Genomic DNA, 16,437 nt, shown 5'->3' on the forward strand with positions numbered 1-16,437 from the left:
GACAGAGGAAAGCAGCTCAGGACATGACAGCCAGGAAGCAGAGAGAGAGCTCGGTTCACCAGGGGCAAAATATCAACCCCAAAGGCAGGCCCCCAGTGACCTACTTGCTACAGTCAGATGGTACCTGCCTATAGTTACCACCCAGTTACCCTGCATCAGGGGATTCATTCACTGATTAGGTAACAACTCTCATAATTCAATCATTTCATCTCTAAAACTTCTTGCATTATTTCACACTTGAGCTTTGGAAGGACATCTTCATCTAAACCATAAGAGTATTCAAAGAAAGGAAACGAAAAAATAGCCAAGTCACCAACAACTCATCCTAAATTTTGGATGATCATATCTTGTCTCATATATTCCTTGTCTTGCTCTTTTTCTCTTTTTCTTCTTTCCTTTCTTACTGTTCTGCCTTTCTCCCTCTCTTCCTTCTTCCTTTCCTTCCACATTTATTTATCCCTGTTTTTTTCTTGAGTACTGGGAAAGCAAAGATTAATGATTTTGATTCCTCATAATATCTCAGTGAATGCTCTGGAAATTTTATAAAGTATGAAGGTGTCACCAGTAATCGAGAATTTAAAACCACAGAAAAGCATCTTCCTTAATCAGATACCATTAGATTTTATAATTGGAAGAATTTCTGACTTGGTCTAAATTTGTCTCATGACAATGCATGCCAGTAATCCCAAATCTCACCTCTTCTAAAGAGCAATTACCTTTGTTGGCTCACCCCGTTCCCCAGCATCCTTTTCCATGACTCCAGTTGGCAAAGCAAATAGACCATATACCTTTGTACACTTTTGCCTTCTTTCCCCTGTGCACCTGTTGGACTCCAGCCTTCTTTCCTTATCCTCTACTGATGTGGTCCTCTTATAATAATCATCTAATGGCCCAATCAGTGCTCTTTTCTCAATGCCATCCCACTGTGCTTCTTTGTGGAACCAACGCTGTGAATGATTCCTTACCACTGGAATGTTCCCCTGAGGATCATCACCCTTCCATCTCACCAACTGCTTTTTCCCACCTCATCCTCTAAATAAATGTTTTCTCAAAGCCCTTTCCTGAGTCTTCTTTTCACACTCCAATTCACCTCTTGGTGATTCCACCTTTTCTCACAGTTTCAAATTTCTTCTAGAAAAATGATCAAAAATCCACAGGGATAACTTTGGAATGAGAGAAACTTCAAATTTGGATCCCAGTTCCAATATTTTCTATCATTATAATCTAGAACAACTTAAGCTCACTGACTCCCAGTTTCCTTATCTGAAATATGAGGATAATAATATCTGGCCTAAAATATCACAATAGGAGTGAATAAAATAATATGTGTTCAGCATCTAGTAATCATTCACTATTGGAGTAAGGTGGTTTTCCTACTTCTAAAATGTGCATCATACTTTCAGCATTTTTGCTGAAAAAAATTTGGGAAGACAAATCTTGATATATAATTTTGCATGGCATTGAGAGAAAAACATTTCTACAGTGAGTTGGAGATGTGTTTAAAAAACATGAGACTTTGTAATTACCTTAATCGTCTGAGTGATAGAAGGTAGTGAATCTAGTCACCATGTTGGAAGGACTTGCTACTGCATGGTATCCATTCTAATCCTTTTCATTTTACTGGTGCCCTTGTCCCCTATCTAGAGGCTGCATTTACTAACCTCCCTTGCAATTACCTGTAGCCATGTGAAATGGCAGTGGAATGGGTTTGTGCCAATGCAACTGAAAAGGAAGTGTGTGTCTTTTCAGGTCTTAGCTGCAAAACACTAGGCATGTGCTTGTATATTCATTCTTCTCCTTTCCCCTTGACTGGAATATGGACATGGCCATGTTCTTAATTTCACTGAGGCGGGGGTAGACAGCACTCCAATAGATCCAAAGCTACATAAGAGAAAGAACTGGAGTCCTGGGCACAATCTATTTTACTCATGCTGAGACTATGCTATGATGTATAAATGAATATTGATTTTATTTAAGTCACTGTATTTTGGGGATTCATAATTACAACAGCTTAGCTATCTAACACAGTCTGTGTTTGTCCACATCAGTTCACATAAAGAGCAGAAATTAGCTTTTTTTTATAGCCAAATATAAAATGGTGAATAATATATTCTATTCTATTTGATATACTACCTTCTTTAAATACAACTTTTGCTGGCAGGTCAGTGAAAACTGAAACATAATGAGGACTAATCTAGCTGAGGAGATTCCAAAGAGCAGGTACTTGTTATTGACTGATGCATAAACTAGATAGAAGAGATTAGGTATCTTGTGAAAACCAAAAAGTTGACTTGGCTCATTGCCAAGAAGAAAATCTTCCCACTTCTTCATATGAGCAATATTACCCTTAGGCAGAGTAAAGGATTTTCTCAAGAAGCAATTTTGATAAGCTTAAATTTTCCAAGAACTACACACTAGATGACACATAGCTCTGCACCATAGAATGTGGAAAATTGGAGTCTAATTTGGAGAATCTTTGAGCCCGATCAACACTCCTATCATAAAATAAGTTTAACAGGAACTTCTGGCTTTTTAAATTTGAATGAAATTGCCTTCTGATGTGCCTGTTAATGAGAGATGAGTGAAGAACTCAGCCCCGCAAAAATAAATATGCAGTCTATTGAATGGAATAGTCTACTATAATTGACCTAGATCCTGACAAGAAACATTTTTTTTTTTTTTTTTTTTTTTTTGCGGTACTGGGGATTGAACTCAGGGCCTTGTGCTTGCGAGGCAAGCACTCTACCAGCTGAGCTATCTCCCCAGCCCGAAACATTTTTATAATAAAGAGCCAGAGAGTAATTATTTCAGACTTTGTAGTCTACAGAGTCTTTGTTGAAACTACTCAATTCTGCATTTTAGTAAGTAAACAGTAATCGATGATCATCAAATAAACAAAACACTGGTTCGAACCAAATTATATTGTGGACACTGAGATTTTATTTTCAAATGACAAAAATTATTCTTCTTCTAATTTTCCCCCTCATAACCATTTAAAGACATTAAAAAAAAAAAAAAAAAAAAACTTCTTAACTCACTTGCTGAACAAAAACAGTTGTTGGACCAGATTTTATACAACATGCCAAATTTGACTCAGAGACCATAAGTTTGCTGACCTCAGATCTAGATGACAAAGATCTAAAGGACATAATTGACATTGAGAATAATCTCTAAAACTAATCCAAGAGCACATTAAGAGCATAATCTAATTGCTGTTGCAGGAGAACTTTGATCTAGCCCATCTGTTAGGGACTGGATGTTTGCATCCCTCTACAATTCTTTCATTGAATCACTACCTCTCAGCATAGGTATATTTGTTATGGGTCCTCTAAAGAAGTAACTACAGCTAATTGAGATCATGCAGGAGTGATCCTGATTGGATAGGTCTAGTATCCTTATAAGTTACACCAGAGAACTCATTCACTGCCTCTGTTTCTCTCTCTCCATACACAAAGGAAATGGCATGTGAGGACTCAGCAAGAAGGCAGCATTCTACAAGCCAGGAAAAGAGCCCTCACCAGAAAACCTAATTTACCAGCTATTTGATCATGGACCTCCAGTCTCCCGACTGTTAGAAATTTTGTTATGGCAGTTCAAACAGACTAATATACCATCTAACAACTGTTTTAAATTATTTGGGAATCCATTACAAAGGAAAGGGACTTATTCTATGTTTGAGAATTTGCTCCAACTAAGACCACATTCTTATTCACTACCAAAAACTGCATTAATAGTAAGATCATACCATTGGTTATAACTTTCTTACCAGAGTCTCACAAAGTTGCTTAGTACCTCACTAAGTTTCTGAGGCTGGTTTTGTCTAGACCCTTCTGCCTCAGCCTCCAGACCTGCTGGGATTACAGGTACGCACCACCACACCTGGCTCCTGCACATTTTCTTAATGTTTGCCTCTATTAAGAAAATCTTCAAGTTGCTTTTGCACATAATCATTTAAATGTGCATGAAGTTTGGTGATCAAAATATTTTTCTTCAAAACTTGTTGAAATTGTTCCACTGCCTTTCTACACTTGATGTTCCAGATGAGACGTTGAAGCTTATCCAATTTTCTTGTCCTTTGTAGATGATCTTTAGTTTTCAGTTTCCCTTTGAAATGTCACAGTATTCCATATGTTTACATGTGAATATATTGCCATTTTTGTAGGCAAAACTATATTACTCTCTTCAGTTTGTAGCCATATGTCTTCATTGTGGATAAAACTTAATGGGATATTTTATATCCATGAATATTTATTACATTTATTTTTTGGTTAGATTTTTCCATTCTCTTTTCTCAATTTCTATAATTTTGACTTTGATTGACTTCATAATCATTTCCTATTCATTCTTTGATGTTATGTATTTTCAACTATGCTAGTTTTTACTTTTGATGTAGATCTTAATTCTACCATTGCTTTTTATGTTTTCTTGATTTCCATTCTTCTAAGGTAGATCCCTCAGGTCTCCATTTTCAAGTCTCTATCTTTATGATTCTCTATTTTTATGAAACACTTGTTTCATGATGTATCCTTTTCAGAAGAGCCTGTGGGTTTTGTTATTTTGAGGGAATCCCATACAAGTATTTTATAAACCTCCATTCCCTTTTCATAGAAAAAGGAATATATACTAGCAAATCATTAGGGACTATTTGAAAAACTTATATCCAATAAATTGGAAAACCTAGAAATGGCTACATTTCTAGAAAATATGATCTGTCAAAACTGAATCGAGAGGACATAGAAAACCTAAACAGACCAATATCTTGTAATGAGATATAAGCAGTAATAGAAAGTCTTCCAACAACAACAACAACAAAAACCCAGGACCAGATGGATTCTCAGCTGAATTCCACCAAACGCATAAAGAACTAATGCCAATACTTTTCAAATTATTTAATGAAATAGAAAGGGATAGAACACTCCCAAATTCATTATTGAAGCCAGTATCACACTCATATGAAAACCACATAAGGACACATCAAGGAATGAAAATTACAAACTAACATTCCCGGTGAACTTAGATGCAAAATATTTAATATTAGAAAATCATGTTCGACAACATTTTAAGAAGATTGTACAACATAACCAAGTTGTTTTTATTCCAGATATGCAAGGATGGTTTAATATATGCAAATCAATAAACATAATTCATCACATTAACAGAATTAAGGACAAATCACTTAGTAATCTCAATAGATGCAGAGAAGGCCATCAGCAAAATTCAGCACCCATTCATGATAAAAACACTGAAGAACCAGGGATAAGAAAAAACCTACCTCAACATCATAAAGGTTATATATGAGAAACTCAAAGCCAATCTCATAGTAATGGGGGAAGACTGAAAGCATTTTCTTTGAAATCTGGTAGAAGACAAGAATGCCCATTCTCTCTACTCCTATTTAATACAGTGCTGGAAATTCTGGCCAGAGCAATTAGGTAAGAGAGGGAAATAAAAAGGATGAGGATAGGAAAGCAAAAAGTCAAATTATTCCTGCTTGCAGATGATATGATCCTATACATAGAAGATCCAAAAAATTCCACCAAAAAAAAAAAAAAAAAAAAACACTGCTATGGCTAATAAACAAATTTGGCAAATTAGCAGGTTATAAAAATAGATACAACAAAAATAGATACACACAAAATACACATACAAAATACAAAACAAAACATACAAAAATAGATAGCTTTCCTAAATACCAATAATGAATTTTCTGAGGAAGAAATCAAGAAAACAATTCCATTCACAATAACCTCAAAACTAAAATAAAATACCTAGGAATAAATCTAACCCAGGAGACAAAGACCTATATAATGAAAACTACAGAACATTGAAAAAGAAAATGAAAAGGGCCTCGGAAGATGGAAAAACCTCCTATGTTCATGGATAGGCAGAAATAATATTATTAAAATGACCATATTACCAAAAGCAATACAAATTCAATGCAATCCCTATCAAAACACCATTGACATTCTTCAAAGAACTAGGAAAAACTAGTTCTATTATTTATTTGGAAGAATAAAAGACCCAGAATAACAAAAGCAATTTAAGCCAAAATCAATGCTGGAGGCATCACGATACTAACTTCAAATTATACTACAGAATTACAGTAACAAAACTGCATGGTACTGGTATAACAAAAGACACACAGACAAATGTTACAGAATAGAAGACACAGAGACAAACCCATATGAATACAGTCATCTGAACCTTGACAGATATAACAAAAATATACAATGGAGAAAAGACAGGCTTTTTAACAAATGGTGTTCGGAAAACTGGTTATAAATATGTAAAAGAGTAAAACTAGATCCTTATTTCTCATTCTGCCCAGCAATCAACTCAAAATAGATCAAGACCAACATATTAGATTAGAAACTACGCAATTCCTGAAGGAAAACATCGGGTGAACACTCCAGCCTTTAGGCATAGGCAACAACTTTCTCAATAGGACCCCTACAGCTCAGGAAATAATGCCAAGAATTAATAAATGGATTGGCATCAAATTAGAAAGTTTCTGCACAGCAAAGGAAATAATGAAAAGAGAGAACCCTCAGGATGGAAGAAAATATTTGCTAGCTACTTTTCTGACAGAGGATTAATATAGAGAGTTATATAAAGAGCTCATAAAACTTTAGAGCAAAAGAATCGTATAAATGGACAACTGAACTAAATAGACACTTCTCAAAATAAGAAATGCAAATAGTCAACAAATACATGAAAAACAATTCAACATCATTAGCAATTAGGGAATACTAATCAAACCTACACTGAGATTTCATCTCATACCAGTCAGAATGGCAGTCATCAGGAATACAGATAGTATTAAATGATGGAGAGGACGTAGAGAAAAAGGAACACTTTTACACTTTTGGTGTGATCCTAAATTAGTACAACCTTTATGGAAATCAGTGTGGAGGCTCCTCAAAAGAATATGCATGGAACCATCATATGACCCAGCTATACCACTTCTTGGTATTTACTCTGAAGAATTAAAGGCACCTTACTACAGTGACACATATTTATAGCAGCACAATTCACAGCAGCTAAATTATGGAACCCATCTTTGTGTCCATCAACAGATGAATGAATAATATTCATAGTGGGGTTTTATTCAGCATAAAGAAAAATGAAATTATAGCATTTGCAGGAAAATTGATGGAACTATAGACCATCATGTTAAGCAAAATTAGTCAAACTCAGAAGGTCATGTATTTTCTCTTATATGAGGAAAAAGGAAAACAAAGGTGGGGTGTGAATCTCTTAAAAATCAAAGGGAAATCAGTAGAGGAAAAGGATCAAGGGATGGGAGGGGAGGAGGAAGGAAGAAAATGCTAGAGAGTGATATTGTTCAAATTAAATTTTTATATTGTTTGCAAGGACAAATATGTAATAACAAATCCCATCAAATGTACAAATATAATGCATTAATTAAAAATGTGGGAAAAGAAAAAAGGGATATATGTGGAAAAATTATGCCTTTGAAGGTTCTAGACAGTATCTCCCTTATGCAATGAAGAAGTCATGTTTTAAAAAGGGAGAAATGCATTCAGACCCAGTTTTCTCAATAGGAAAGGGGAAATTTACTTGCCTCCTCATCCTAGCTATTTCAGTTTTAATAGCCTTCCTCTCTCAGACATAAATTCAAGGTCAGGAGCCTTTAATTTTGTGCTGGTCTATTGAACTAAGGATATCTTCTGCTTCTCAAGACAGTTCAGTGGGAAGAGCTTAGTGAAATTTAAAGATCTTATTTAAAGACCTTATTTGAACACTCACTAAGTATATTCTCATGTGCACACTCCCAGAACTTCTCTTGTGATGATCAAGAATACATATTTCAGTTTTTCTGGTTTTGGACTCTGTAATATCTACGAAGAAAGAGAAGTGTGAAGCAGATGTTGGCAAGAGGCAGGACAAGGGCAGAAATCTGGCACTTGTCCAGAGATGCAGCCTGTTTCTGGTCACAAGAGCCTCTATTGTATGTAGTGAGACAAAAACAGTAGAACAGAACCACCATCTTTTCCAATCTTCTTCAGCAAAATAAGGTTTGTTCTACTTCAAAGGGCTTGACATATGGTGCATAACTAAGAATGGGCATTTAATGGGATTCCATCCAGACTTTAATGTACTATCATTGCCTCATCTTGACCTTGAACTTGTGGTGCTAGTCCTAATGTATTTAGTGATGTCTACCTAACTATAGTAATTGAACTTGATAGAAAAGATATCAGGCATATTTAATAATCCAAATAAAATCCACTTATGTTTATAAATAGAGTTTGAAAGCACGTCATTGATATTCTATCTTAGGGTTTGACTTCTAATCAACCCACTCAAACTAAAATGCAACATAAATTTCAAAACTAGTTCACTTCTATTAAAAGTCACCAGCCAAAAATGGATGTGTAATAATACCACAAACCAGTGAAGGAAGGAATTTTGCACTCACAATCACGCATGTTTCAAGCATTTCATTGATTCTGTCAATTAGGAAAATGTTAAAAGTATCAATAGGTATTCCTGCCAATAAGTAGTAACAAAGTTATTGTTAAATTTGCTCACACTTTGTGGCATTACAGAAAAGAGACATCTCAATCCCCCAGTTTTCCAAATTAACAGTGAAATGTCTCCTGATATCAACTCTTCTGAATATACTGGCTTATCACATCTTTTTAAATATTGCTAGAGATAAAGTGAAAGTAGTAGTGTGTTAGGAAAAATAGAAAGTTAATATTCATTTTTTATGCAGTACCCCCAAGATTTTAATGTAAAAGTATAAAGTCCTAGAGTTCCCAAAGCTGTTACTTTACATTCACATATACTGGGATCTCACCTATGAGAGATCACACTTTAATAATCATAAAGAGAAAGGTCAACTTTCCCTCTGATCCTTGAACCAGTGCTACTGATCTGGTTTGAATGCTAATCTGACATATAATTTCAGGAGGCTTGTCAGCCAAGACTCCATCCCCACCCTAACCAAACCAAGGTAACAGTTCCAGCTTAAGGTCCTTAAAATAATATCAATGCAAATAAAATAATATACTACTTATACTAAAGTGTGACATATATATGTATGTATGAGCACATGAGCATACATCTAGTATCCTACAATATATTAGAGCATATTGACTCTTATGTTCTCTTTTTAGGGAATGATCAGAGGCAGGTAACAAAATTAAGAGCTTAAGGCAAAGAATAGAGAAATTTGGTGGACAAAGAGGAAAAAAATAGACTGGTTTTTCAAAAGATAAAGGTGAAGAAATTGGAATATATCTGTGGGACAGACAGTGGTTGATTTTTGGCATCTTTTTCGAGTTTGCCTATATCATAGAAACTCATGGAACTAGGAGAAAAGGACAGAGCCTTGATTAAAAATTTGAACATCATCTTAGGATCCTACTAAGCCAGTTCTTGTGGTAAGCATGACATATAGCCCTGCTACATTGGCAGTGTACATAAAATGATACTTTTCTAAGTGTACTTCTAGGTATCATTTAGCAGTTTTGTTAACTGGCTAAAAAATGCCTTCAGGATCTATATTGGGAAATGTCCACATCTGTCTTAGCATAGAATTATCTGAGGAATTAGATTACCTATAAATAGAAGTTGTTCCATGTATTATATATTTTTTTTATTTTATTTAATTTGGCTTCATCAGTTATATCAACCATCTAGAGATTATATCTTTTATAATATTTGAATAATTCTAAATAGCATAATTAAATTATTTAAAGTAAATTTAAAAATGTATGTTCCTATGTCTGACTCCAAGCAATTAATTACAATGCAAGGAAAAAAAATGTGTTTAAAAAAAAATCTAACTCCACCAGCTCCATCAGGAAGAAGTTTCCAGAATTCTTTGCAAAATGAAGTTTCCATAAACTTTCTTTCCTCCCATCCTAGAAATAGCCAATTGTCTTTTTCCACTAAGACCTTTTTAGATTTGCCATATTTATAGTGTTATATACTTATTGTTAACAGCTTTTCAAGACCTACAAGGAGATGTTGAATATTATACGCTGTTTTGGAGTTCTGCTACCTCAAACGAATCTCTGAAAATCCTCCCAGATGCCAGCTCTCATGTCATTGGACGCTTAAATCCCAACACCGAGTATGAAATTTTTATCTCTGTCTTCAATGGAGTGCACAGCATCAACAGCACAGTGCAGCACGCGACCACCGGTGAAGGGGGTGAGTCCAGATTCTACTGGATACTCGGCTACAGAGATGCGAATGAAATTGATTGATTTTTGCTGGGGTTGATATCAGTCATTCCTCCATTATAAAATTTCCGGTGTTGGAGGAGAGGAGGTCGGGGCTAAAATGCTTAAGTGCTTGCTGTCGTCAAGTGGCAGATCAATAAGTGGTGCCATTGAAATGGCAGCACAAGGCTCTAATAATGGTATATTAGCCCCGTTTGCTCCTGTTCTTTTCAGTGTATATTTAGTTTGGAGCTGAGTTCACATCAATAAATAGTGACATTTAGAAACTTTTTTTTTTTTTTATGATTTGCTCTCAGAAGCAGTATGTTTTTCAAAACAGCAGCTAAGCACAGTGAGCACCCTCTCTGAGTCACCAACAATAGTAGGTGGAAGTTCAGCCGTGGAGAAAAATTGCCTATGACTCATTTCTAAGCCAGTTAGCAAGGGGGAGGAAGAAAGAGAAGCAACTTGTGAATCTGAAATGTATTTGGAATGGTCTTTCTAATCCTTTTGGCTTTATAAAGTCTCATTATAAACATTATAATATCATTACCTCCCAAGCAAGTGTTCCAGGTCATTAGCAGAGCTCTTTAAGTGTGGAACCCATTTCCCTTTGTGATGCCAAAGGTCAGCACCTTTTGTTTATAAAATAGGATGAATCACAAGGACAATTTTTCAACTAGTTAAGATGGGTTCTTATGATAAAAATAGGTCTTCGCATAGTTATTTCTGACATGCTTGAATAATTGTGTAATTTAACGCTAAGCAAGATTTTTTTCCTAATGTTAGATTTCATCATTACCTATGGTAATCAACATTCAAAATCATTTACATAATGACAATATTGCATTATTGCTTCATATTGCTTGAGTTACAAGCTAGTAACATCAAATGATTTTTCACGTTCCACCAGCCCTCAATGTATTTGAGTTTTATTTTTTTGCTTAAGGAGCAAATTTTCTTTTCTTCCTTCCCCATCCCCCACCCAGGAGGTATGGAGCAAAAGGATGGAAAAAGACAAATAATAGATATGGGTTAGTAGCGCAGATGGGTGAAGAGTTTATCATCACATCCCACTGGTCACATAGTATTAAAGATTAGCACTATGCTGGTGGTATCGAGCATTTTACCACCAATTCTTATGGTTTCTAACTGAGAGTATAATAAGCCAATTTACAGAGGGCTACAGACTGTGATAACTTCATCAGAGGAAAGCAGATAAGCAACAGACACTTTGCTAAACCTAAATACTAATCTGCATTTAGTTTAACAAGTGCTTTTTCAGAGACAGCTGGAGTTTATTCAGTTTCTTCCTTTAATTCTAGAGCCTCAGGGCATGCTTCCTCCAGAGGTTGTCATCATCAACAGTACAGCCGTCCGTGTCATCTGGACGTCTCCTTCAAACCCAAATGGCGTTGTCACCGAGTATTCTGTCTATGTAAATAATAAGCTCTACAAGACTGGAATGAATGTGCCCGGGTCGTTTATTCTGAGAGACCTGTCTCCCTTCACTATCTATGACATTCAGGTTAGAACATTGTGTTTTGATGGTTAAGCTTATGGATATGTTAAATAAAACATGTTGAGCTATGTCACTAAGTGGATATTTTCTGTCTTGGTTACAGATTATTTATTTGGTGGGAGAGGGGAGAGAGAAGAGGGAAATTGATCAGAATTAAATCTGTTTGCTGTGGGCAAACATGTGAGTCTCTGGAGAGAGGATAATGATAAGTTGGAAAACCAGGGTGATGAGGATGGTGATGGAATTTCTCACTGACAAAACGGAGCTAATCACGTATGCTAAGTAAATCTTGCCAACCTGCCTTTTTTCCTCAGTCTTTTGTTGACATCAAAGCAGAATCAGCCTGTGAATGTGGAGGTGTTCTTTCTAATTCCCATTTCTGCTATTTACTAATTTAACACCTTGCATCCATTTTCCCTTTGTAAGGGCAGTGGACTCGATGACTTCAAACAGTCTACCCATCCCTAGCATTCTTGATATGGAATGCAACAGGAAAACCTAAATAAAAATGCCACAGACAAAAATATATTAAAGGATTTCATCTGAGGATGAAAAATACATATCAATTCATCATTCCACAAATGTTTAATGACCCCATCTAGGTGAGAGCAGTTGTATTTAAACTTTTGGCCCTAGGAACTCTTTGAGAATCTTCTGAAGTCAGTGCAGTTTGCCCTAGAAAAATATTTATATACATATGTGACATAATTTAGCATGAAATTTCTGAGACTGCATTGACCACTTGAAGTCTAGCGCATAGACCACTTCAGGGTCTGTTGACTTTAAAAGTAGAAAAAAATATAGGGAATACTAAGGCATATAAAAAATAGAACTTTCCCTCAAGAAATTGGAAATCTTGTTAGAATGCCAGGTTTAAAGACATAACAAATCCACATGTGCAAATGAGTGAGGGAAATATTATTTCAGGGAATCAAAGTTTATAAAGAACATATACAATTTGGTAAATTCTTAAAATCTATGCTGGACGCCAATTAAAAACTAAAAAAAATAAATAAATAAATAGAAGAGCAGTAGAATAGAAGAAGGAGAATAAGAGGAGGAAGGAGGGAAGCCAAAGAGGAAGTATTGGGAACTAAAATGAAGCCAATTATTTTCCATGCATGTATGATGATGTCAAAATGAACTCCACTGGTATGTAACCATAATGCACTAATAAAAACATTTTTAAAAATGTATGCTGGAAAAAAAAAAAAAACTCATCTTTGTGCTGGCTCATCTTTGGCTTAATTTTTAATTGAGAGTAGAATCGTGTTACCTTGTGGATGTTCCAACGGCAGTCTTTTGTATTTTCATGTGTCTCTCCTCCTTCTTACTGGATATATTCTTTCGTGTTACTCATTTTTGATAAACCCCATTTCTAATCTTTAGTTATTCCACCCTCCTCAGTTTTTATTCAAATTAGGTGGCAGAATTAAAGGGGTGAATGATGATTTTCTGCCGTGATTAAGGTAAAAAAGACCATTGCAGCTGGAACAAATGGATATAAAATAGCTTGGCCATATTGGAAGGCTTCTCCAGGCTTCATTTTTCTTCCATTAGACATTAGCATTTAGGCTATTTGTTGTAAAGTGTCAAGACTTCCAGAAGATATCATCATTACACTACTAGGTTATAGATCTAGGGAGCAGGATGCAGTGATAACCTATTATGCTTGCAAACTGTCACCTGAGCGTCTTCCATTCCTTGACTGGGTACTGAGTAGATTAATAAGTCTTTATTTTTCTGAATAGTTGGAACCAGAGATAAACATTACCATTCCAATCACTACATCAATTGTGCTAAACCCAATTCTTCACTCAAGTCAGAGGTTATCCCACTGGACTCAATTAACATCAAAAATGAATATTTACTAAACCCCAAGAGGCAATAGAAAACTAAGAGGTGTTTTTTTTTTTGTTTTTGTTTTTTTTTTTTTACATGAGAGTACCTGGTTTCAGTCCACCATAAATCCATATTTTGAAAATGGTTGGATTTATCTTTTTCTAAACTATTTTTGCAGATTGAAGTTTGTACAAAGTATGCTTGTGTGAAAAGCAACGGAACCCAAATCACCACGGTGGAAGATACTCCAAGGGATATACCAACACCCATAATTCATAGCATCACTTCAAGGTACCAAACTTTTTATCAGTTAATCTGAAGAACTCTGATCATAAGAAATGGAAAAAATTCAAAGTTACCATTTAAGCCATGAAACTCGCCCTTAAAGTTGCTATAAGTGTGCGTATCAAAATTTTCATATTATTTCACAGGTGTTCATCTTTATTTGACATCCAATAACATTGAAACTCATTTTCCTGACATCATTTCGCTCATTTAACAATCTGTGAACAAACACTTAAATGCACAAAGGTCTCCTTATTTAAATATGTTCTTCAGTGAATCTTTATGTTAAGCCAAATGCAATTTTAATTGGAATAACTACCTTCCAACTTAATCTCTTCGAAAAAGTTTAATTCACATATATCAGATTGTCCTGAAGCTAGACATATTGTGAAATAAATAGAGCAGACTGTTTTGAAATAATCAAAACAAATATTATCAGATTCTGGGAAGAATCTCTATTTTTCTGTATCCTTTTGTTGCTGAGAAACGACTATAGTTTGAAAGTTTACAATTCATCATTAGCAGTAAAAAGATTTAATATGATTTCCAAAGCCAAAAATGATCATTGTTCATTTCTTTACATCAAGTTGAGGCTAGAGAGAGAAATTTGGGCACTTCCATATTCTATTTTTGCCCAAGCCAAATTAATTCCCCTTCACCTACAAAAAAGGCACTCGCTTGCACATGTGCACACGTGCGGACACACACACACACACACACACACACACACACAGTGACTGAAATAATCAATCCATTGTATAATGTCTCAGTTCTGAAGGCTGCTTCCCCAACATATTGAAATTACTGGGTCTTTTTTTAAGTCACTGCAAAATAGGTCTACTGAAAAACCAAAGTAACTGGATTATTACCACTTTGTGCAAAAAATTTTATCTTGTTATCTTGCTATGTATTTCTATCAAATACAGAATAGATGCTGGTCTAGTTTTGGTGTGCTAATTAGCCATAATCATATTTATGGCTATATAATATAAAAAGCAAAAGAAATACAGAAAAGAATAAGGCATGATTTTAAATTTGTAAAGTTCTAGTCCACTGTGGGACACACTTCCATAAATAAATGTTTTTAAAGCAATGTGAAAGAACACCACACTACAGATTGGCAATGTGCAAGAAAAGCATAAAGAGGAAATTTCCAAATTTTACCCAGAGTTATCAGTGAAGGCATCCTGGAAGATGTGACATTTGAGTTCTGTCTAGAAAAATTCAAGGAAGAATTACAGTTAGGTAGATGGATATTGTCAAATTCTTGTCTGCTAGCATCCCCTGACTCAAACCCAGGTGAATGACATAAAGGAGTATGTCTTAAATTACATATTTATATGTAGCTAAAAATAATCTCTAAGCTTTATGAGAAACTGAACAAATTTGTCTGTGTCTCTAGGATTTTTTTTCTTTTAAGATAATTCTTATAGGTGATAACAGAGAAAAAATCTTTGGTTGTGGTTAAAAATTGATTACACCCAAATACATTAAATTAATGGCAAGACCAGATTATTATGCAACAAGAGCAAGGACAGCAAAAGAAGCAGCAACAAAGATTTCCACACCAATTTGGAATCAGTGTTTATAAAGGAGAGGCAAATGATGAAGCACACTGGAGAAATTTACAACCAAAGTATGATGGTTGGCACAGGGGAATAGTGACAGGAAATAAGCTCATTTTCCTGCAGAGATCTGAGTGACTGAGTACCTAGAGGCTTTAAGGACTGCAAAGAGGCAGGAGGGGGTAAGGTTCTAACCTGGAAATCAGGAGATTAGCTGAAAGCCTTAAGGGCAAGTGGCACCCATGGTCCCTTATCTCTACCATGCATCCGTTGTTTCTTTTCCCTTACATGGTAAAGTCCTCCCACCAGGGGATGAGACATTTATTCTTCAGAGAAACTTAACAGTGGCAGTAGGCCCTAAGGATACCAGGCACAGGGAAGCTTAGATGATGAACAAAGATAAGAAATAATGAGAAATCAGGACTACAGTATGGATGTTGGAGCACTTGACTACTTTCCCCACCTCTGCTCTCAAAAGCAAGTGGTCAGCCATAAATGCCTCTTTATTGGAAACCGAACATTTTTTCTCTAGAAGAGAGCAAATGGCTCCAAATAAAATACCTCCAGCTACTACTATATGGGGATCTTCTAACAATAAAAAAAGCTGTTTACCCACTGGACATCCAGTGGGGAAGTATATTAATCAATGAGGCTCATTTGTCTATAAAGCTAGTCAGTTTATTTTGATGCATTACTCTTAAAAGTAAGTAGACCAAAATAAACTAAAGAAATGATTTAAAAGACCCAGAAACAATACAAGTGAGGAAAAAATATAATCTTAAAGAAATAAAAGGAAATCCTCTATCCATGAAACAAAACAGAATACTTCTAAAAAGGAATCATCAAAAGGTGGGGGAGGGGTGAACTTCATAGATATTGAAAATATGAAAACTGGATTGAAACTGAAATAAAATTTGAGGGAATGTCTCCAAAAGCGCAGTAGAGAACAAAGATATGAAAAATAAAATTAGGAAACATCTGGGAAGTTTAACACTTGAAAAACAAAAATTGCATAAAGAGAAAA

General features: G+C 35.3%; 1 protein-coding gene across 1 annotated transcript in view; it reads left to right on the forward strand.

Annotated features, from left to right (window-relative positions):
- The window catches only part of Ush2a (usherin), a 746,720-nt gene that overhangs the window by 531,258 nt on the left and 199,025 nt on the right, over nt 1–16,437 (forward strand). The window contains exons 44-46 of the mRNA XM_047521110.1: nt 9,979–10,188; nt 11,525–11,727; nt 13,742–13,854. Of these exons, the coding sequence (XP_047377066.1) occupies nt 9,979–10,188; nt 11,525–11,727; nt 13,742–13,854 (526 nt within the window). The remainder of the gene's footprint in view (nt 1–9,978; nt 10,189–11,524; nt 11,728–13,741; nt 13,855–16,437) is intronic.

The sequence above is a fragment of the Sciurus carolinensis genome, chromosome 12 (assembly GCF_902686445.1).
Source record: "Sciurus carolinensis chromosome 12, mSciCar1.2, whole genome shotgun sequence".
Classification (NCBI taxonomy): domain Eukaryota; kingdom Metazoa; phylum Chordata; class Mammalia; order Rodentia; family Sciuridae; genus Sciurus; species Sciurus carolinensis.